At 54.0% G+C, this 22,329-nt stretch overlaps 1 protein-coding gene across 2 annotated transcripts in view; it reads right to left on the reverse strand.

Annotated features, from left to right (window-relative positions):
- Positions 1 to 22,329, reverse strand: part of ABL1 (ABL proto-oncogene 1, non-receptor tyrosine kinase) — a 107,674-nt gene that overhangs the window by 8,515 nt on the left and 76,830 nt on the right. For both annotated transcript variants that reach the window (XM_041004273.1, XM_041004274.1), the window contains exons 2-7: positions 18,544 to 18,717; positions 17,862 to 18,157; positions 10,638 to 10,910; positions 4,449 to 4,533; positions 3,491 to 3,668; positions 1,834 to 2,018 (exon numbers count right to left, since the gene is read on the reverse strand). In XM_041004273.1, coding sequence (XP_040860207.1) covers positions 1,834 to 2,018; positions 3,491 to 3,668; positions 4,449 to 4,533; positions 10,638 to 10,910; positions 17,862 to 18,157; positions 18,544 to 18,717 — 1,191 coding nt within the window. The remainder of the gene's footprint in view (positions 1 to 1,833; positions 2,019 to 3,490; positions 3,669 to 4,448; positions 4,534 to 10,637; positions 10,911 to 17,861; positions 18,158 to 18,543; positions 18,718 to 22,329) is intronic.

A 22,329-nucleotide genomic window follows, 5' to 3' on the forward strand; every position in this document is an offset into this window, starting at 1 on the left:
AAAAGTTTGCAATTTGTAATTATAGAAAGTTCTCCCACAGACAAGGTAGGGTAGCACCCCACTGACAGCCCAGACCAGCAGGCTTCCTCGCCTAGTCGTAGTCCTAGGACCTGCAGGGTCAGCCAGCTGCCCAAGCCAATGCAAGCAGCCAACTTACAATGAACTCAATGTAAAGAGAGTAAGTTAAAAAAACAAGTTCTGGCCCCAAGCTGAGCTCATTACGGCCGCTTACGATGCTGTGCCCTGGATGTGGGGAGCTGCTGGGGTCCGTGTGGTGAGTGTGGAAGACAGGAAGGTGTGAAAAGTATTGTTCCATTGCAGGCAGGGCCCCACCTCCCTTTGCATGGACACCTGACAAGCCTGCTGAGAATTCTGTAATCTATTCAGGCATTGTCTGCCTCTGTGGCGTTAATATTTACTATCAATGTGAGCTTGGAAGTTGATGTTGCTTGGACCTTTTATCATTGTGGTCTCGGCTGCCGCCATTGACCATATGCTAATCAAGGGTGTTCCGTCCCCAGGTGTAGTGGGAATCTACTCTTTCCCTTTTTCTTTGATCTTTAGGTCCTTCCTTCTGTGATGCACTTCCTCCCTTAACTGATTCAAGATTAAGTTGTAGAATGAGGACTGTAGTAGGAATGTGTTACTGATATGCACCATCTATTGAGAACTTCCTGACCACAGGGTCCGGATGGAAGCGGCAGAATTATCCTTAGAAACACCCACTTGACCATGACGTAAAAAGTCTGAGCCAGAGTTTGACTGTTTCTGTATAAATAAAGCGGACAGCTTTACTGCACTGTCCATTATGATCATGAAATCATAGTGGTCCGTTTAGTTCCTTTACGCCTCACCCACACACCAGTGTCGAGTTCTGACCTCGGCTGGAGCTGGAACCTGGCAGGCACCACTCTGCCAGCAGGGAACCCTCCCCGAGATGGCTCCTCCGAGAGGTGGTCCTCTCCGCAGTGCAGGCACAAGGTTCCGGTTGGTCTCCAAGCATCCGGTAAGCTCTCAGATCTGTTTGGCTGGCTTTTTTGCCACAGGTTTGTCCCTGTTGCGAGTCGAGTGTCCAAATGGGGGGGGGGGGGTTGCTGCCTTTCTCCTGTTCTAGTGACACTTGTCTCAGGGTGATCACGGCGGACTGGGCGGGACTGGGATGCAGTGACTTGTCAAGGGGAGGTGGCCAGTGGAGGGACAGGGCACATCTGGAAGCCAGCTTTCAGGGAGCTCTGCCTGTGCACCGTGCTGCTGACGCTAGCCCAGACACTGCGGCATCCCTGCTTTATGCATGAATCATTTTTGGGCTTTATGGGGAAGAGGGCGGGAGTCTCAACGTGGCGGTGGGCAGAAAAAAATGCCCTGTGCACCCCGAGCTCTGCTGAGTGGGGTACAGACCCGGGCAGGAGAACCTCGCCACTGACTTGCCCATCTCTGGGAGGACATTCACATTTTGGCTTTGTGCATTTGCGAAAGCTGGAGACAGACACTAGCACGACATGCCCACCCATCCTTGCGGTGTCTCCAACTCAGCCCTGCTCCTTTTTAAGAAAAGTTGTGTTCTAAAAAAATAAGAACCATCATAATAAAATGGAAAATTGTGGTCTCTAAAAAAAAAAAAATGGGTCCTGGATAACAGTAAGAAAAAGCTCCCTTTTATCAAAACTATTACAGAAAGAGAACAATGTAGAAGGATTTTCAAATGAGAAAGAAGTGAAATAAAAATAATTAAGTAGTGAAGAATGAGAAGTGGAAGGGGCAGAAAGACGTGGTGAGAAAGAGATAAGAACAACGCTCTCTCTGGTGGGGATCGCTCTGTGCAGCGGCCCTTACCCCAGACGTCGGACTTGATGGAGAACTTATTATAGGCCAGGCTCTCTGGCGCGGTCCACTTGATGGGGAACTTGGCCCCAGCGTGGGCTGTGTAGGTGTCTCCCGTCATCAGCCGACTCAGGCCGAAGTCGGCCACCTTCACCAGGTGGTTCTCCCCAACCAGGCAGTTGCGGGCAGCCAGATCCCTGCGGAAAGGAAGGTCGCCTGTCAGAGTTCCTGCAAAGCTCCCAGATTCACAAACCCACTGCTGGCACTACACGGGAAGGTGTCAAACCAATGGAGGAAGCAGGCAGCCCAGGGAGGCCCTGGGAGCGGGTTTCCTGGCTCCCAGACTTGGAGCAAATAATGACCTCAGGCCTCAGCCACCTCATCCGAAAAATGAAGATAAAAGCACTCACATCTTGGTGGCTGTGACTGTAACAATTAATGTGTCACCTCAGGTGCTTCCAAGGAGGCCTGGGATCAGAGTTGTTATATATGGGTGCAGTCACTGCTATTCCAGCCCGGGACCAGCCCTTCGCCCCCTCCTCCGTCACAAGAGGCTTGCAGCAAAGCAGCCTCCAGTAGCCCTATAGCAGTAGCAGAACCAAACAACGCCCTGCGCCACCTCCGCCCAAACCGTGCTTCCCACCGTCCTTGTCCTCCTTAATGCCTCCCCAAATGCAGACCCTCCAGGCCTCCGTGCCCCCGGGAGCCTTGGCTTGTGGATGTTAACCACACACTCACAAGGCTGAGCCCAGTACAGGCATGGGAAGAGGCAAGCCTTGTGCAGCAAAGGCTGTGAGACAGCCTGCTCGTCAGCAAGGAAAAATTAAACACACAAGGCTTGAGCCTAATAGGATTTTGGCAAAGCACTTTAAGCTTGCCTGAATGAAGACGGAGCCAGCCCAGCCGTGCAAGGCAAACCGGGAGTCAGGAAATCTCAATTTGCAGCCTCTAAGGGGTCGCCTCCCTGAGTGACAGGAGCATGGCAGATCTGCTGCACCCGGACCGCCAGCCTCGTGTGTGTGCCACCCTCGTTCCAAGCTCTGCAGGCTCGTGCGGAGGTTTCATACTCGAGTTAATTGGGTGGGAAAGGTCACAACGGTGGCGTGGAGAACATCTTGTATAAAGACATGGGCGAGGCCCGTCAGGCCGTCACTGTGCTGGGAGGCCATTTCCACCCGCCAAGAATGCAGAGACCAGGCTAATTGTGGCCCCTTGAAGGTCAGAGCACTCTAGGTGCGGGGCGACAGTGGCGTTTCATTCTGGCCCCACATCGAAGCCCTGACAATCATGGAAGTGCTTGTGTGCCGGATGCCAGCAGCTGGGTGGGAGTGAGATGAAAATGGAATATACACACACAGCCGGCAAAGCCCATGCACTGTGTCATCCTGAGCTGGGCAAGGCGGTGCCAGGCTTCCAGGAAGGCTGGCCCCGCAGGCAGGAGGCACTGGGCTTGGAGCAGCCGCAATGGCAAGGAAGGCTACTTTGCACAAACTTCCTGCTTATTCTGCTTGGCTCAGGATGACTCGGAAGTGAAACTCACCTCCCCCTGGCGACTCCTCGCTCTGCCTGCCCAAAGGCCTGGCTGATGTCAATCCTGGACACATGCCCAAAGCTAGCCACGCCAGGAATCTGGTGCCTGTCTTAGTTCTGGCTCTAGGCCCCTCCCCACCTGTGGATGAAGTTCTTCTTCTCCAGGTACTCCATGGCGGAGGAGATCTGCGTGGCCATGTACAGCAGCACCACGGCATTCACCTCCTGCCGGTTGCACTCCCGCAGGTAGTCCAGCAGGTTCCCGTAGGTCATGAACTCGGTGATGATGTAGAAAGGAGGCTCCCGTGTGCAGACCCCTGCCCACAACACAGCGAGGTTTCAGCATGCACGTCTGTGGCCGGCGGAGCAAACCCTGAAAGTGGCTGGCACTAAAGAGATCCAGACTAGACTTGCCCCCGTGGTCCTGGGGCCTAAGCCCTCGGGCCAGCCCCCACTGCTTCCCTGAGTGCATTATCAGGAAGCTGGACTGGGAGTGCAGGAAGTTGGGTCTGGAACTGGTGCTCAAATGGGAGGCCAATGGTGCGGGTGGCGCTTAACCTACTGTGTCACAGCATCAGCCCTTGGACCCAACTCGGCATGTCACTCCTACTGTGGGAGAGGCCAGGCCAGACTCCTGGCTTCCTCTCATGCTAAGGGATGAGAGCCACACAGGCGGAGGCTGCCGCCGAGTTCCGAAGCAAAGACCAGGCCCCGTGTGAGAAGGGCCAACCCACTGTTCATGTCCTCCACACGACTGGGTCTGGTGAGGAGGCCTATTACCAGAACCACTGACGTGGGAGTGTTCTGCAAACTCGGAAGCCAGCTTGGGAGCAGCGCCTACTTGGCGACACTCTTTCACCCACACCCCCAGTGCCCCGGGAGCTGAAGGCTGGCAGAAGGCGGCCGTTCAGCTCTGTGCAGCAGCTGTGGCCCCTGGGGCCTGGGGCCAGCCCCTGGGGCCTGGGGCCAGCCCCCCTCCCCTGCCCTCCCCTCCCCTGCCCTCCCCCTCCCCTCCCCTGCCCTCCCCCCACCCCTCCCCTGCCCTCCCCCTGCCCTCCCCTGCCCTCCCCCTCCCCTCCCCTGCCCTCCCCCCTCACCGAGCAGCTGCACCAGGTTAGGGTGTTTGATCTCTTTCATCACTGCAGCTTCTTTCAAGAACTCCTCCACCTCCATGGTGTCCTCCTGCACAGGAACAAGTGGTGAAATGACCTCCATGAGGGGAGTGGACAAGTACCACGAGAGGGCACATGCACTGAGCCTGGAGGCACCCACGCCCAGGGCCATCTGCTCCCACGTCGTTCTGGATGGCTCTGTGACAACTTGGTTTCAGCCTTACGGCAGCATTTCCTTTGACGGTGAACCTGGGAATACCGAGCCAGGGCCAGAGGTCCCACAGCTGGCTCACAGAGGCTGACCCTCTGCTTTGAGGGGCGAGCTATGCAACTCCTTGATCAAGCGTTCCAGGCAAGTGCAGATATTCAAAGCAGCATATTACCAGTCCTGCACAGCAAAACCACCTCAGAAATATCTCCTTTTCTAGTTACTGAGCCTCCTTTCAAAGACCCATGTTCTAGAACTTGAGGCAAGCACAAGCAAACAAGCCGGCTTCCAGAGGCACCTCTTCTCCCATTCTCCACCTGACCCAACCAGGTTGCCAGTCTCTTGTTTTTCTTTCAGTGACATCAGTGTGAGTCTGTCGCCCCCTGCTGGACCAGGCCAGCTGCAGTCACAGATTCACAGATCTGTGCTGTGTGAGGCTCAGACAGGCAGTCTGGGCTGTGCATTTACTTAAAAGTTGAAAAAAAAATCCATCATTCTTTTCAGGATAACTTTTCCACTTACAGAGCAAAACAAGAGTAACTCAGATGAAGCAGGGTGAGGGAATGCTCTGAGAGCCCATTGGCCACCTGCAGCCTGTCTTCCATGCCAGTGAGGGAGGGACATGGGTTCCTGGGCCAGCCTGGACACTGGTGGACCCCTGTGGGACAGCAGGACTCAGAGGACGCAGCAGATGGGCCCGCTCCTGCTGCTCTGTGGCCTCACTGAGTCACTGACCGTCTGAGAACCTCATGCTGAGAGGGCTCAGGGCAGGGCAGTGACCTGCACACGCGCTCAGCTGGATAGCCAACCAACCGCCACTCCCAGGATGTGGCATGGACATGGACTTACAGGAGAGAAGGCCAGCTCCTTGGTGGACACTGCTTTCGGTCTTCTCACAGATGCGCTGCCCAGACCTGCACCTCAGTGTCTTCTACCCAGCCTCCTGCGGGGGGCTCACCCTGTGCACGGCCGCAGGAGGGGAGGAGCGTGGCTTCGGAGCCATGTGAGTGCTCCTGAGGCTGCTCTGCCTGCAGGCAGGAGCTCTGGCCCACAGCACAACTCTTGGGCACAGACATTCCAACATCCACATCTAGGTGTGGTTTTTGACCAAGTACTGCATGAGCATGGGGACAAGGCAGCGAGGTTCCAGTGTCCTTGTCACCCACACCAGGACCAACACGGGTGTGATGAAGATGGCTGGAGACCAAGTTTGGGGCCTGCAGCTCAGGGGAAGACCCTGTGGTGAGCAAGGTCACCAAGGAGCTCCCCAAAATACAGAGACACACAAAGCAAGCCACCTCGTGTGTCTTAGATACACAGTGGACAGCACAAGGCACAGTACAGGCGGTAGTCAGTGGCCATGTGGACCCAGGAAAAGCGTGAACAGGGAGGCAGGTACAAGGCGCACACATTACCTATATGAAAAACACAGAGGTGTGTCTTCTTGATTTAACAGTTAACTCATCAACTAGCTCATCAGCCAGTCTTGTTTTCAAAAATTCTGAAATACATTCAAAACTGGGCCCTCGAGGGTGGACACTGTGGTGCAAGGGGCTAACCCGCCACTTGAGAAACCTGCACCCTACACTGCATTGCTGTCTCCAGTCTCGGTCACTCTGCACTTCCAATCCAGCCCATGGAGGCAGCAGGTGGTGGCCCAGGTGACTCAGGCCCTTGCCATCCACATGGGAATCCTGCATGGAGGTCCTGACTCTGGCTGGTGCAGGTCTTTTGGGAGTGAACCAGTGGACGGGAGATCTGTCTCTCACTCACCCTACTTTTTAAGTAGATGAAAAACACTTTCAAAAAGTTAAAAAAAAAAAAAAGGTACAGCCTGGGACAGTCACATGCCATGCGGGAGTGCATGCTTCAGTGCTTTGGCTGCCTCATTCCAGCATCTGCTAATGCAGACCAGGGAGGCACTGGGTTATGCACCTAGAGGTCCCGGCCAGGCACATGGGGACCCAGGGCAGAGTTCTGGGATCCTGACTCGAGCCTGGCTCAGCCCCAACTGTTGGGACATTCAGGCAGTGAACCAGAGGGTAAGGAAGTGATGATTCTGTCTGCCTTTCAAATAAGTGCAACACAAAAAGTAATCAAGGCAGGGCCTTGCGCCCAGGGTTACCATTGGCTCTGCCATCTGCGGGTGGCTGGCGCCAGCACACAGGCGTGTAGTATGATCTATACCCCGCAGGACAGGTGAGGGGCCAGCACAGCCATGCAGCGTGATCAGTGCATGCAGTGCAAAGCAGCTTGGGCCACAGCTGCAAGAAATCTTCAAGTCGGGCCTGGCGTGATAGCCAAGTGACTGGGGTCCTTGTCTTACAAGTGCTGGGATCCCATATGGGCGCCAGTTCTAATCCCAGCTGCCCTGCTTCTCATCCAGCTCCCTGTTTGTGGCCTGGGAAAGCAGTTGAGGATGGCCCAAAGCCTTGGGAATCTGCACCTGCGTGGGAGACCTGAAAGAGCTCCTGGCTCATGGCTTTGGATTAACACAGCTCTAGCTGTTGAGGCTGCTTGGGGGGTGGGAGGGAGGTGAGTCATCAGATGGAAGATCTTTGTCTCTCTTTTTCTCTGTACATTTGACTTGCCAATGAAAGTAAGATAAATCTTTAAAAAAAGAACAGAATCTTCAAGTCTGGAAGAGCAAAGCAGCTCCAGCCTGCGAAGAAGTGAGTGGCAGGGAGGGGAAAGGACAGGCGGTCCTTCAGTCTGTCCACCGGGTTATGAATTCTTCCTGGTATCTGAGAAATTACTTCATTGAGAAAGAACAGCTGGCTCTGGAGTTGGGTGTTGGGGTTTGAACCCTGGGCCAGGCATCAGTTCTGTAGGGCCTCCATTTTCTCAGCCTGTACACGGCACCTGTACCCTCCTCTATGGCTCTAAGGGTTCAATGAGGTTTTTTTTTTTTTAAAGATTTATTTTTATTATTTTTTATTGGAAAGGCGGATATACACAGAGGAGAGACAGAGAGGAAGATCTTCCGTCCGATGATTCACTCCCCAAGTGAACGCAACGGGCCGATACTATGCCGATCTGAAGCCAGGAGCCTCTTCCAGGTCTCCCACGCGGGTGCAGGTTCCCAAAGCTTTGGGCCATCCTCGACTGCTTTCCCGGGCCACAGGCAGGGAGCTGGAAGGGAAGCGGGGCTGCTGGGATTAGAACCGGCGCCATATGGGATCCCGGGCGTGCAAGGCGAGGACCTTTAACCACTTGCGCCACCGTGCCGGGCCCTCAATGAGGTTTTAAATGCAATAGGTACTGATGGGCTCCATTAATGATAGCCATGACTGAGAACCCATGAGATTCTAGATTCCTATGGCAGAGACAAATATCCAAAATGCTGACATCAATCTTACTTCCCAAAGAGGCAACAGCCAGAGAACTCAATCCAGGCTGCCATGTCGGGCGGCAAGCTCAACTTCTCAAGCCATCGCCTGCTGGGCTGCACTGGGGCGGAGCCCAATGCTCCGACATGGGTCCAACAGCTGCCCTGAGAGCCTGGGACGCCTTGTCAGCTGTGGGGCCCTAGGTGGACACTCCTCCCAGGAAGTCACTGCAAGCTGACAACATAGCAGCAGTGAGTACATCCTAAAAGGTACTCCCCTCAGGCCATTTGGAGTCACTGGTGCAGAAATCTCCCACCTGCTAGTTCATGCCCCGTCAGTGCCCTCCCTGGAGGCTCCTCTGCTGGGACAGGACAAGGGGCATCACCCACTGATTACAAACTGCAGGGTCCCAACTTTTTAAAAAGTTTCAAGCAAGCCCTAACTGGCTGAAATCTAGTGTAAAGTATCTCCCCAAATCCTGGCCACCGTGTAAAGAATGCCTAGGCCCTTCCCAGCTGACCCTGTAGGTCAAGGCCTGTTCCTGGGGGCCTGCTCCTCCACTCTGCACCCCCCACTGGCGGGAGCAGATGTGAGCTCTCCCTGCAATTGCAGGTCTGAGGGAGGCAAGGCATGGCTGCTTCGCTCCATGTGTTTTAATGTGAGGATTCTCAACTCCATTAAACACATGCACAAAGACAGTGCTTGACCCTGACCTTGGCGAGTTACCATGGAATCCTATTACCACTGCACTGACAACCCACCACCACTCTGTGGGGTCCTCACGTGTACAGGCTGGAATCCCGGCTTGTGTGCTCGGAGTTCAAGGCTGCTGGGATGCCCATGCCCCTTCCCCAGCTTCCTGCAGGCCTGCACTTGCTCACCAGTGCTGCTCCCCCGACCCCCCAACCTGCCAGGGCCCAGCCCAGCCCCCTACTCCCCCACTGTACCCCCTCGGGGTGCCATGGCCCTGAGCACACACAGGCCTCTGATGTATTCGCACTGTGGTTACTGTTCTTGTCTCTCCTACTGCCCTGGGCTGCCCCACGCCCCAAGATGTCACCCTCTAACCCAGGGAAGACCAACAGAAGGGGGGCACTAACAATGCCCACTGAATTGTAAAAATGCCCCACCTGGAAACTGGCCAGGTGTCTTCGAAGTAGGTGACCCCAAACCATGTCTTTCTGCCACAAGGACCAAAGGGGGATGCCAATGTGTCAGGAAGCTGCTCTGGCATGCCACCTGTGTCCTGCAGTGTCCTGCAGCGGTCCCCTCACGCCACCTAGAGTCCTCCTCGCATATCAGCTGCCTTGAGGGCAGCAGCAGGCAGCCCTGGAGCCCCTGCATGGTTTTGGCCACCCCAGCCCCACAGGTGCCCCCAGCTAACCTCTGAGACCCTGGCCATTGTGGGTCTGCTTTCCCCAGAGCTGGATGTGGCCCACTTGGTTTATTTTTTGCTTTCTTTGGTTAAAGAGATACTGAGAGAGGATCTTACATCCACTGGTTCACCCCCAAGTGGCTGCAATGACCAATTCTGAGCCAGGACCTTCATCTGGGTCTGCCATGTGGGTGGCAGGGAACCAGTCAGGCCATCTTTTGACGCTTTCCCCAGGCCATTAGTAAGTAGCTGGATTGGAAGTAGAGTAGCTGGGGCACAAAACAGTGCACATATGGGACACCTGGGTTGGAGGCAGCAGCTCTACCTGCACACCCCAACACCGGTGGCTCCTGTTTTTTTTAAATTGTCACAACAAGGGACTCCCTCAGAGTGTCTGTGCTGGGGTAAACGCAGAGTTCATTGGAAGCAATGGAAGTCGCGTGGGTGAACACGGGGATACAAGCCCAGGGAAATGCTGGGGCCACACTGGAAGAAGGCAGTGGTTTGTGAAGCAAAGTCTGTTCCTGAGGCATCCTAATGACTCCAACCACTTTAGAAGGAAACATCTGCTGGCGAACGTGAGATGCTCTCTGCCAGTCAGGGGCAGGCGGCGGGGCGAGCGCCATCAGGAAGCATTCGTCCTGGCCACCCGCATGCAGAAGGCTGGACACCTGACCCAGAGAAGTGACCGGGCGGCCAGCGTGCCTGCCTTGCCACAGTGAGTCCAGTGCACTCTGCTTACTAGCACTCTCAACGTGCAGAGAGCTTCCTTCCCCTAACTTCCAGCAGGATGTGGCTGCCACGCCACCCAGAGCAAGGGCCAGCATGGCACAGAATGAGAAAAACTTCTCCAACGAACTAGTCCAAGGGGTCAGTGCTATGGCGTATGGACAGCGCTGTCATTTGCAATGGCAGCACCCCAGGTGGGCACTGGGTCCTGTCCTGGTTGCTCCACTTCCCATCCAGCTCCCTGCTGACACACATGGGAAAAGCAAAGGAGGACGGTCCGAGTGCACGGGTCCCCACCCCACGTGGCTGGTGGCTGGTTGCTGGGGTCATTTGGAGACTGAATCGGCAGAGGGGAAGACCACTCTCTAACTCTACCTTTCACATAAATGTGAATCTTCATTACGTTAAAAAAAAAAAAGGGCTAATCATTTTCCATCCAGGCCCCTTGGCAGGTGCCACCCTCACTCCACATGGAAACACACTGAGGATTCCGCAGACAGCAAGAGAGCCCGGACAGCCCGGCGCCACGCTACCTTCAGGGTCTTCACGGCCACCGTCAGGCTGTACTTCTTCCACACGCCCTCATACACCTCGCCGTACTGGCCCCCGCCCAGCCGGTGCCGCATGGCGATGTCTGTGCGCTCCATCTCCCACTTGTCGTAGCTGGGGGACACGCCGTAGATGGTGGGCTTGTTGCGCTTGGGGGCCGGGTAGTGCAGGGTGGTGATGAGGCCGTCGGCCACGGTGCAGTGGTGATGGACCAGCTCGGCCAGGGTGTTGAAGCGGCTCTCCGAGGAGACATAGAGCTGAGGGGAGACGGCAGACCTTCAGTGCACACAGCAGACGCGTTCTCAAGAACCCAAACAAACCAATTCGACGAACTAGACCAGAAAACATCAGCAAGTTGGCTCGGCTCAGGTCTCGGTGTGAAGAAAACCCCGCCTGCTGTCCTGTTGCCACAGGAGAGCAGAAGCAGCCGCTAAGAGGTGCCGGGCCGCGATGCCAGCTGCCCGAACTCCCACTGAGCCCCATGGGCTCCGGTTTTGCTTATCATTCTGAGACCACGGTCACGGGCTGTGTGGTCTTCTCCAACCACCCGATCTCCAGCCACCACCCACCTCACCTCCTGCCTTATTTCTCGGCGTGTATTTGACATTAGCTGCTCATCTCCTGCTTACCACCTTGTGCCAGTTCCCGTGCCCCGGTAAGCTTGGTAAGAGCAGAGCCCTGGGCTGTCACCTTAGTCCTGTGCTACCCGCATCAAGAACAGGAGACGAACACATACAGGTACCCAACAGATAGCTGCTGATTAATATCAGCGAGCTAAAGTGTTTGCTGACTGGAAATGAAGAGTTATATGGCCAATTCGTAATTACAACAGACCAGAAAATGAAAATCAGTCAAAAAACCTTAATTTGCATCCCTAATTTCTCACACCCTGGGTCACTGAGAGAGGGGCTGGTGCTGTTGCACAATTAAACAGCGCCTGTGTGGGTGCTGGTGTGAGTCCCGGCGGCTCCACCTCCCCGGCTCCCTGTGGATGCACCGGGGCAGCAGCAGTGGTTGGCCCAAGCGCTAGGACCCAGGCCCCTCAGGACTGAGTTCTGGCTTCAGCTTGGCTTAGCCCTGGCTATCGTGCACATTTGGGGAAGGGGACCAATGGATGAACGTGAATCACTAAGTCACTGTGCTGGGCCCAAATAAGTACGTCTTTAAGAAAGTAGAAAGGGAGCATTGCATGTGCCGGCATCCCATACGGGCGCTTGTCTGTCCCGGCAGCCTCACTTCCCATCCAGCTCCCTGCTTGTGGCCTGGCCAAAGTCAAGGACGGCCTAAGGCTTTGGGATCCTGCACCCATGTGGAAGACCAGGAAGAGGCTCGAAGTTCCTGGCTCCGGATCAGCTCAGCTCCAGCTGTTGTGGCTACTTAGGGAGTGAATCAGCAGACGGAAGATCTTCCTCTCTGTCTCTCCTTCTCTCTGTATATCTGACTTTCAAAAAAAAGTGGAAAGGCAAATGGAGGCCCAGATGTGCAAATCCCCACAGATTGCCCATGTGCCATGCCTCCAAGGAGCGGACACGAGTGTTTCCAGTGTGCGGGAGGCAAGGGATCTCAGATGCAGCCTTGGAGTGGCTCTGCATGAGGCCCGCAGGGCAGGAGCAGGCAATGTGGGTGGCGACGACCACCTTTCTTCTCGCCTTGCTTGTTCTGCGACGTGGTAAAGCAATGCTTCCTTTTCCTAAACAACTGCACATGACTGTCCACACAGAACATCTGGGCTCCAGGCACGCAACTGGCCTGCTGCTTGCTGAGAGCAGCCTACCAGGGCAGAGATGGTGGGGAGGGGGCAGGGAGAGGGGCTCAAACACAGCGAGGCTTTCAGTCACCTGCCCCAAGCACAAAGATCCAGGGACGAAGCACGTGGACAGCAGGACGCTGGGATGAGATGGAGGACGGGCCACTGCTGCTGCCACTGGGAAATCTCCTGGTCTAAGACAACAAGCATGAGGTGCCCGGCAGGGCTGAGGCCCCTGGGGCTGGCGACTCAGGGACCGCCTTCTCCAAGTGAGGAACAGCAGGTAACCGACAGCCCAGAGGAGGAGTAATGGAGCCCGTGAGCCCACCCCCCGACAACCTTCCAGGCCTCAGGCACAAGCCCTCTCTGCCTGCTGCCCCTCCTCCTCCCCCCTCTCCAGCCCACCCATCAGCCTAGCCCATGGGAACACACATGTACTAGGCGTGTCCTGTGAGCACAGGGCACACTACCCAGGGGTCTGAGGAATCGGGGATGTCCGCAGTGTGTCCAGGACTTGAGGTGAGGATGCCAGGAAGTGGACCCAAGACTGACTTAGGAAAGCAGTGGGCAGGAACCCAGCTGCTGCCCCACGGACCACTGGTGAGGCAGCAGCGAGTGGAAGAGCAACGATGTGACCTGGAGGCACCAGGGCTCCTGAGATGTCAAGACTACCAGGAATTTCAGTGTGGACCAGGCCAGCTCACAAGGCCTGCAGCCCAGGACCCTAGGCTAATGGAGCAGCCACGGGCAGAGGAGCACCCAGGAGGCAGAGATGACAGGGGATGCTCTAAATTCAGTCCTTTTCTAGGTAAGTTAATTTGAAAGGAAGACTTAAACTTACTCACCCCCAGGCTGCTCTTCTATTTAAAAAAAAAAAATCAATTTTTATTGGAAAGGCAGATTTACAGTGAGAAGGAAAGACAGAAAAACCTCTCATTCACTGGTTTGCTCCCCAAATGCCTGCAATGGCTGGAGCTGAACTGATCTGAAGCAGGAGCCAGGAGCTTCTTCTGGATCTCCCACATGGGTATAGGGGTACACAGACTTGCCTGTCCTCGACTGCTTTCCCAGGCCACAAGCAGGGAGTTGGATGGGAAGTGGGGCAGCTGGAATAAGAACCAGTGCCCACTGGGATGCCAGTGCCTGCAAGCAGAGGACTAGCAAGCTGAGCCACTGTGCTGGCACTGTCCCCTGCAGCCTGTACTTCTGACCAGCTCACTGCAATAAAAGATTGCAGCAAAGTTCTACTTTATGACAGATGCAAGATCTCTGTTTCTTCCTGTGTCCTCTCTCTGCCTTTCAAATAAATGAGTAACCAAACATTAAACAACAAGAAAAAACCTCTACAGGGCCCGGCACGATAGCATAGTGGTTAAGGTCCTTGCCTTGCACGCACTGGGGTCCCATGTGGGCACCGGTTCTTTTTTTGAAGATTATACAGAGAGGAAGATCTTTCGTCCAATGATTCATTCCCCAAGTGAGCGCAACGGCCAGTGCTGCACTGATCAGAAGCCGGTTCTAATCCTGGCAGCCTTGCTTCCCATCCAGCTCCCTGCTTGTGGCCTGGGAAAGCAGTTGAGGACGGCCCAAAGCCTTGGGACCTGCACCTGCATGGGAGACCCGGAAGAGCTCCTGGCTCCTGACTTCAGATCGGCTCAGCTCCAGCCGTTGCAGCTGCTTGGGGAGTGAACCACTGGATGGAAGATCTTCCTCTTTGTCTCTCCTCCTCTCTGTATAACTGCCTTTCCAATAAAAATAAATAAATCTTTAAAAAAAAAAACCCGCAAAACCTAAAAACCCCTCTACTATGTGAGAAGTATTTCTAATACTGAGTGCCAATGTCCTACACAGCACTGTAACGGCCTGCTCTGACCCTGCTCACTTGCTGCAGGGACTGGTCCTACCCACCACAGCCCCTCAAGGGAGGTGGGGTGGAACACTGCCTGATGCCCCGTGGGTGGGGCAGGCGTGCCAAGGAGTAGGCAGAGCTGCCCCACCACGGGAGCTCCCTGCGTGCGCTACCAGAATGAGAGGCCTCACCTGGCCTTCCAGGGCAGCTGGACAGGTGTGGCTGCCGCTGCGGACTCTTACACCTTGAGTCTGGTACCCATACGCAGGCATCACTTCCCTTCTCCACAACACTGCGGGCAGCCCCAGCTACTGAGATCTTGCCTGCCTGCATCTGTTCCAAGACCGTGCACTAGATGACTCGGGAGAAGCAGCCATTATCCTGCTCAGCACAAACCTGGCGGGATGTTGGGGGCAGTGTGACCTACCTTGTGGGAAAGTGAGTGTCAGCTCCCGACACCCGCCTTCCCCAGGGGGCAAGCCTGCTGCTCTGATTCACTCGAAGGGTCCCCCTGGGGTCTGAGGCTTGCAAGGGCCTGGAGTCCTGGCGTGCGTCCTACAGGACACAAGTACTCAGCACTTCATTGGGGGTGAGAAAAACAGCTAGGAACAAGCGAGGAGGGCCGTGTCCAATGACCCTCAGCAAGAGGCTACGCTGCGTCCCATCAACCACACTGCTGCCTCAGCGACACAGTGATGGGACTCAGCCAGCAGATTCATGTGGAAACAGGAAAACAGCCAGGACGCCCATGCAGCGCAAGTGTGGAGACAGCCCGGAGAGTCGGGGGCAGCCTGACCTGGTGCCAACACAGCAGAAAGCTAGAGTGGCGACAAGGCTGGCCCCGGCAGACGGGCCCTGGCAGACGGGCCGCCTGACCAACAGAAGAGACCGGGCAATGTCTCAGACACACGCGGAAGTGGAGTTTCCTTTCCCTCACTTTCACTTTCCTACCCAGCCTCGCCTCACCTTTCCATCTTTAACACTGATTGAGTTAAAGGTCAGGAGTTAGAGAGAGGAGAGACCAAGAGAACAAAACAGAGGAGAGAGAGAAATTTCCATCTACTGATTCTCTCCCCAAATGGCCACACATCCAGAGCTGAAGGCAGGAGCTTCTTTGGGGGTCTCCCATGTGGGTGGCAGGGTTCAAGAACTTGGGCCATCCTCTGTTGCTTTTCCAGGCCAAGCAGCAGGGATCTGTATTAAAAGAGAGTAGAGGTTCTGGTGCGATAGCATAGCAGCTAAAGTCCTTGCCTTGAATGCGCTGGGATCCCATAGGGGTGCCAGTTCATCCCGGCAGCTCCACTTCCCATCCAGCTCCCTGCCCGTGGCCTGGGAAAGCAGTGGAGGACAGCCCAAAGCCTTGGGACCCTGTTCCCGTGTGGGAGACCTGGAAGAAGTTCCTGGATCCTGGCTTCAGATCAGCTCAGCACTGGCCACTGCGGTCACTTAGGGAGTGAATCATCAGACGGAAGATCTTCCTCTCTGTCTCTCCTCCTCTCTGTATATCTGCCTTTCCAGTAAAAATAAATCTTAAAAAAAAATAAAGAGTTGAACCAGTGTCCAAATGAGACAGAGGCGCTGCAGGCACGGGCGCTGATGTAGCTCTCGCTAAGCAAGGGCACAGCACATGGAGAACAAAGCCGTTTCTCCAGAGTGACACACGTTCCCGCAGGTCTGAACAGCTGCCCCGGCGCTCTGCATGGCTAGCAAGGCGCTACCGAAGGCAGAGAACACACACTTCCCTGCGCGGTTTGTGAGACGAAAAATGTGGACAATTTCTGCATAGACACTATTTACACCCATCCCAAGTCTTATTTATTCAAGAGGGAGAGAGACAAAATGAGCGAGAACACGAGAGCGAGGGCTTCCATCAGCAGGTTCACTCCCCCAGTCACCCACGAGGGTCACAGTCAGGCTGCCTCAAGCCGGGAACCAGGCACTCAATCCATGTCTCCCCTGTGGGCAGCAGGGGCTCAAGCCCGTGCCCAGCACTGCTGCCTCCTGTGCTTGCGCGTTAGGCAAGGACCAACACCGGAACAGAGCCCAGACGCTCTGACATGGGACAGGGTGTCTTTCAGGTGCAAAGCTCACCAACCAACCCCTAAGCTGATTTGACCCATCAATAAAATATAATCTTCATCAGTTCTGGCAGTTTATTTTGCATATAGTTACGCTGTACACAAAGACAAATATGTAATGCATTGTCGAACTGCATGAGATAGTCATTACTGGTTCTTTGAACTATTTAACAAAATGACAACCAGTTCTTAAAAACAATCAAGTGGGATGGAATGGACACAGAATGTCAGACTGCATTACACATAGTTAGGGTCAGGAAGGTTTTATGAGCCTAGTTACTGCTGTGAGCCAGGTGGGGAGCTGAACAAGCCCACACTGAAAAATGATTTTCACCTCGTGAGGTCAGCCACCAGGCTGCTCACATCACTGCTGCGTTCCAGGGGCCATCAGCCAGGACGGGGCGGCTCCAGGCGTCTTGCCAGCGTAGAAGCCCGACAATGCACTCTTGGGAGGGAAAAGCCCAGAAAGGCAGGCAGTGCAGGCTGTGCACCAGTGATGTGTCTTTAAACACAAACGCAGGGCCCAGCATGATGGCTCAATGGCTAAATTCTCACCTTCCAAGAGCCGGGATCCCATATGGGCATCAGTTCATGTCCTGGCTGCTCCACTTCCCATCCAGCTCCCTGCCTGTGGCCTGGGAAAGCAGTGGAGGATGGGCCAAGGCCTTGGGACCCTGCACCCATGAGGAGACCCAGAAGCATCAGCTCAGCTCTGGCCATCGCGGCCACTTGGGGAGTGAACCAGCAGATGGAAGATGTTTCTGTCTCTCCTTCTCTTTGTAAATCTACCTTTCCAATAAAAATAAAATAAAATAAAAACCTTAGGAAGGATGAAAGGCAGGCATGCAGGCATAGCCACCAGGTCACTCTACAAGAGGCTCCAAAGACGGGGCAGGGAGACAATGAGCACACATGAACACCATGATTCATTTGGTCCTGTCACTTTTTTAAAACCAGACTCGGGCAGCACCTGCCTAGAGGACTGAGGTGAAGTTTCCACGGGACGACAGCTGCCAGGTGCCCTGCGAACAGCAGAAGCCCAGCAAATGTTAACCCCTCCCTTCCCTTCCTGGACCAACATACGCCCACTCCTCCATCACACTGGAATCTGAAGCTTACTGCGTGGATGCACACATGAGTGTATCCATGAAGGCGGCCACACGCCAGATGTATTTGGACAAATGCTGTTAAAGTAGTCTTTCACTCTGAAAATTCTTAACGCTTACATTTTTTCTCAGGGACAATGAATGATTATTATTGTAAGAGATTTTTTTTAAAAAGAGTTTCAATGTAAGGAGTAGGTCTAAATGCCATCAGGTCATCATCCTACTTTAACAAAGTGCCGAGGACAGACTCTGGCAGGAAAGTAGGACCACTGCGGGCCAGGAGCCCGTTACCACTTCGAGTTGTCTCCACAGAAGAGCCTTCCAGAAGGCAGTGGAATGATTTCTGCTGTCACCCGGAAGGATTCGTGAACGCCTTGACCCAGCCAACTGCTAAGACCTCAGCCAGCCCCAGCAGGGCCCCTCCCTACCTTGCCATCGGATGCGGTGTTGATGCGGTAGTGGTAGACCCTCCCTTCATATCGCAGTGAGATGGACCTCTGGCCAGGACTGCTCTCGCTCTCCCGCACCAGGAAGCTGCCGTTGATGCCGCTGCTCAGCAGGTACTCGGCAGCGTTGCGTGACACGGGCCCGTGGTACCAGGAGTGCTTCTCCAGGCTGTTGACTGGTGTGATGTAGTTGCTCGGGACCCATCCCTGGCCATTTTTGGTTTGCGCTTCACACCATTCCCCATTGTGGTTGTAGCCCAAGACCCGAAGCTTTTCACCTTAGAAGAAAAGATCCAAATCAGACACCACCACCTCCAAGTCTTGCATGAATACTAAAAATATGTCTTTGTTTTATTGGAAAAGTCATTGTAGCAGCACTTTTAGAACATGTGCTTCTCCGTGCGACTTGCAAGCCCCCATTCATGTGGAATGCATCGTACACTTACTCAAGTGCTCTGTTCGTGTTCTAGAACACTGGGCGTAAAAGCAGCACTCCGCAGAGGAGAGAAGTGCGTTCAGTATTTTGCCCAGGTGTCCTCAGTGTAACAAACAAGGGCATTCTGTTTCTGCCGTACAGAGCACTGCTCTGACAAGGGACCCCAGAAACAGGCTGCTACCCCCGACTCCCACCTCCCGCGCTCCCAGCTGCCCCGAGCCGGGGTACCTTTAGTTATGCTTAGGGTGTTGTCCCCACTGGCCACGAAATCATACAGCGCAACAAACAGATTGGGGTCATTTTCACTGGGCCCAGCAAGAAGGTTTTCCTTGGAGTTCCAACGAGCAGCTTCGCTCAGACCTGGGGGCTCGAAGTCAGATGCCACTGGCCTCTGAAGGGCTTCTGGAAGAGAAAAAAAAAGGAAAACCAGGAAGAACGTGAGTTTTATTCTCAGGAGAAAACAAACAAAACAAAAAAAACCTGCTGTTTTCCACACTATACTTCCATAAATTCACTTCATATTTTAATGTGCACCCACTATGAATTGACAAGAAAGGCACCCTTGTCCAAATTTTGTGAATACTAGGAATTTTTCATTCCAAGGTGAATTTTTTCAGCTTTTTACAATAATTAACATGGATGTCATCAGAGATGGAAGCATGTCCGCCCTCAGATGTCTTCACTGTTGCACAGGATGAAAAGTTTCTTGCCTTGAAACATTTTAAAATATACCCAGGTCTGGGCCCGGCGCGGTGGCGCAAGTGGTTAAAGGTCCTCGCCTTGCACGCCCGGGATCCCATATGGGCGCCGGTTCTAATCCCGGCAGCCCCGCTTCCCTTCCAGCTCCCTGCCTGTGGCCCGGGAAAGCAGTCGAGGACAGCCCAAAGCTTTGGGAACCTGCACCCGCGTGGGAGACCCGGAAGAGGCTCCTGGTTTCGGATCGGCATAGTATCGGCCCGTTGCGCTCACTTGGGGAGTGAATCATCGGACGGAAGATCTTCCTCTCTGTCTCTCCTCCTCTCTGTATATCCGCCTTTCCAATGAAAAAATAATAAAAAATAAATCTTTAAAAAAAAAAAATATATATACCCAGGTCGATGCATGCGCATTTTTAGAAATTAAGTAGTGCAGAAGGGCTTAAAAGAAACATCTGCTGTCCCAGTTTTTTTCCTACTCCAGAGACAAGAGCTGTTTTCAAAAGCTTAGCAGTGGTTTCTTTTAAAAGGATTTTTATTTATTTGAGAGAGAAAGAGGACGAACACGGGCTCCCACGCACTGGTCCGCTGCGGTTCATGCCCTGGAGATCCAGAGCGGCTGAGCAGGGACAGGCCACAGCCGAGGTGAGAAGGAACACGGCGACTTGACCTGCCTCTCACGGTACGCACTAGCAGCAAGCGGGAGCCAGGAGCCAGAGCTGAGCACTGAGCCCAGCACCTTGACGTGGGACACGGTGTCCTAACTGCCAGGATGAGCACGTGCCCCAGTGCTGTCTGGATTGCCCACTCTGCTGCACCGCTCACGTGCCTCTGCTGTCCCTCCCAAGACAACACCAGCACACCCACCCTGCCTCCCAGACTCACTCTCAGATCTGCCACATCCACATTCTAATTGTGAAGATTAGTGAGAGTTCCTTCAATTCTGCAATAATGAAGTCTTAGGTTTTGTCTTTTTTTTTTTTAAGATTTATTTATTTTTATTACAAAGTCAGATATATATACAGAGAGGAGGAGAGATAGAGAGGAAGAGCTTCCATCCGATGATTCACTCCCCAAGTGAGCGCAACGGCCAGTGCTGTGCCGATCCGGAGCCAGGAACTTCCTCCAGGTCTCCCATGTGGGTGTAGGACCCCAAAGTTTTGGGCTGTCCTCCACTGCTTTCCCAGGCCACAAGTAGGGAGCTGGATGGGAAGTGGAGCTGCCAGGATTAGAACCGGTGCCCATATGGGATCCCGGCACGTTCAAGGTGAGGACTTTAGCTGCTAGGCCACGTCGCCGGGCCCAGGTTTTGTCTTTAAATCCAAAAAAGTTGGAAGCCAGTCGGCAGCTCACTGCAGGATGCTTCTCACTACAGGGTTCACTCGGAGCTTCCTGTCTCCCTGTCTTTCTGCAGCTGTGACCTTCCCAGACTCTCCAGGATAACGTCCAGAGGCAGAGGCTTCTTCCCAAGCAACCTCACAGTTAGCATGTGCAGTACTTACCCAGGGAAGCTGCATTCACCAACCACACAGACAAGAAAAGAGGGGCGCAGGGGGAACAGCTGGAAGACTCCAACCTGAAAACCACAATGAAAGCAAACCATGTCTGGGGACTGGTGTTTGGTAGCCCAGACCGGAATGCTCCAACCCAGCTTCCTGCTAACGTGCCTAACAAGGAATGGGAGATGCTGAGTACTTGTCACCTGCCATCCGCGTGGGAGGCCCTGCTCGGTCATTGTGGCTGTCCGGGGAGTGAACCAAGGATGGAAGATCTCTGTCTCTACTTTGTCTCTCTCACTGTAACTCTGCCTTTCAAATAAAATAAATCTAAAGTCTCTAAATACTTTTTAATTTTATTTGAAAAGCACAATTAGGGCCCAGCGCAGTGGCCTAGCAGCTAAATTTTTGGCCTTGAACGTGCCGGGATCCTATGTGGGCACCAGTTCTAATCCCGGCAGCCCTGCTTCCCATCCAGCTCCCCCCTGCTTGTGGCCTGGGAAAGCAGTCAAGGACAGCCCAAAGACTTGGGATCCTGAACCCGCGTGGGAGACCTGGAAGAAGTTCCTGGCTCCTGGCTTCCGATCGGCTCAAGGAGTGAATCATCAAATGGAAGATCTTTCTCTCTTTCCTCCTCTCTATATATCTGACTTGCAATAAAAATAAATAAATGTTAAAAAAAAAAAAAAAAAGAAAGCAAAGCATAACTATAGAGGCGGGGCAGCAAGAGGGACAGAGAGATGATGAGAGGACAGATCTTCCATCTGCTGGCTTACTGCCCAGATGGTCCTGCTGGCAGGGCTGGCCAGGCTAAAGCCAGGAGGCCAGAACTCCGTCCAGGTCTTCCAAGTGGGTACAGGGGCCCAACACTTGGGCCATTTCTGCTGCTTTCTCGGGCCCATTAGTAGGGAGCTCAACTGGACCCCCAAAGGTCAAAGGCAGCAGCTTAATACACTGTGCCAATACCAGTCCCCACAATTTCTTTTAAGTGATTTATTAATTTGAAAAGCAGATTAACAGAGAAAGAGAGAGAGAATCTTCCATTCATTAGCTCATTCCCCATCAGGTTCCAGCAGTGTGGTTTGGATAAGGCTGAAGCTAGGAACTCTGTTTAGGTTTCCCAGGTGTGAACTACCTGCCACTGCCTCCCAGGTGCATTGGAAAGGAACTGGATCAGAAGTGAGCAGTCAGGGCTCTGGATTGGCCTCTGACGTGGGACCCACTGAAGATGCTAGTTTAATCCCCTGTGCCATAGCACCAACTGGCCCTTGAGACTTACATAATCGATCAGTTGCCACGCAAAAGTGTGCTGGGTGGGGCAAAGGTATCTGGGGACTTCCCTTTGGGTCTCAGCCGCCCCGCTCTGAGTACACAATCTGGCAACACCAGGCGCACACAGGAAATTAAACACAAGCCATGAATACAGAAAAGCTTTTCTTTTCAAATGCCCTTTGACCTCTTCTATCAAACATCCTCCAGCATCTGGATCCGATCAAAGTTACATAATCAGGGAAGTGGCCTGGAAAACACCTGGCTCTACAGTGCCCGTCAGTCTGCAGTGCCCGTGGAAGCGGGGGCTGTCCCCAGTGCGTAGGCACAGGCCTGGGATCTGACGCAAGGGACGGGCCTTTATTCGGGAAGGAGGAAGGGGCCTCCCGCTGCTTTTTGATTCAACAGGACACGGGGCCATCCGAGGCAGTCTCTGGATTTTCCTCCCCAGTTCTTGCTCTGTTGCATAAATTAATGGCCAAAGCCCAAAGGGAAGTATTGCTCATGCAAGGCCTCTGGATTGAGACCCAGCCGCACAGCCACGTCCAACAGCG

The sequence above is a fragment of the Ochotona curzoniae genome, unplaced genomic scaffold, assembly GCF_017591425.1.
Source record: "Ochotona curzoniae isolate NIBS_2020 unplaced genomic scaffold, NIBS_Ocur_1.0 scaffold_3208, whole genome shotgun sequence".
Taxonomy (NCBI): Eukaryota; Metazoa; Chordata; class Mammalia; order Lagomorpha; family Ochotonidae; genus Ochotona; species Ochotona curzoniae.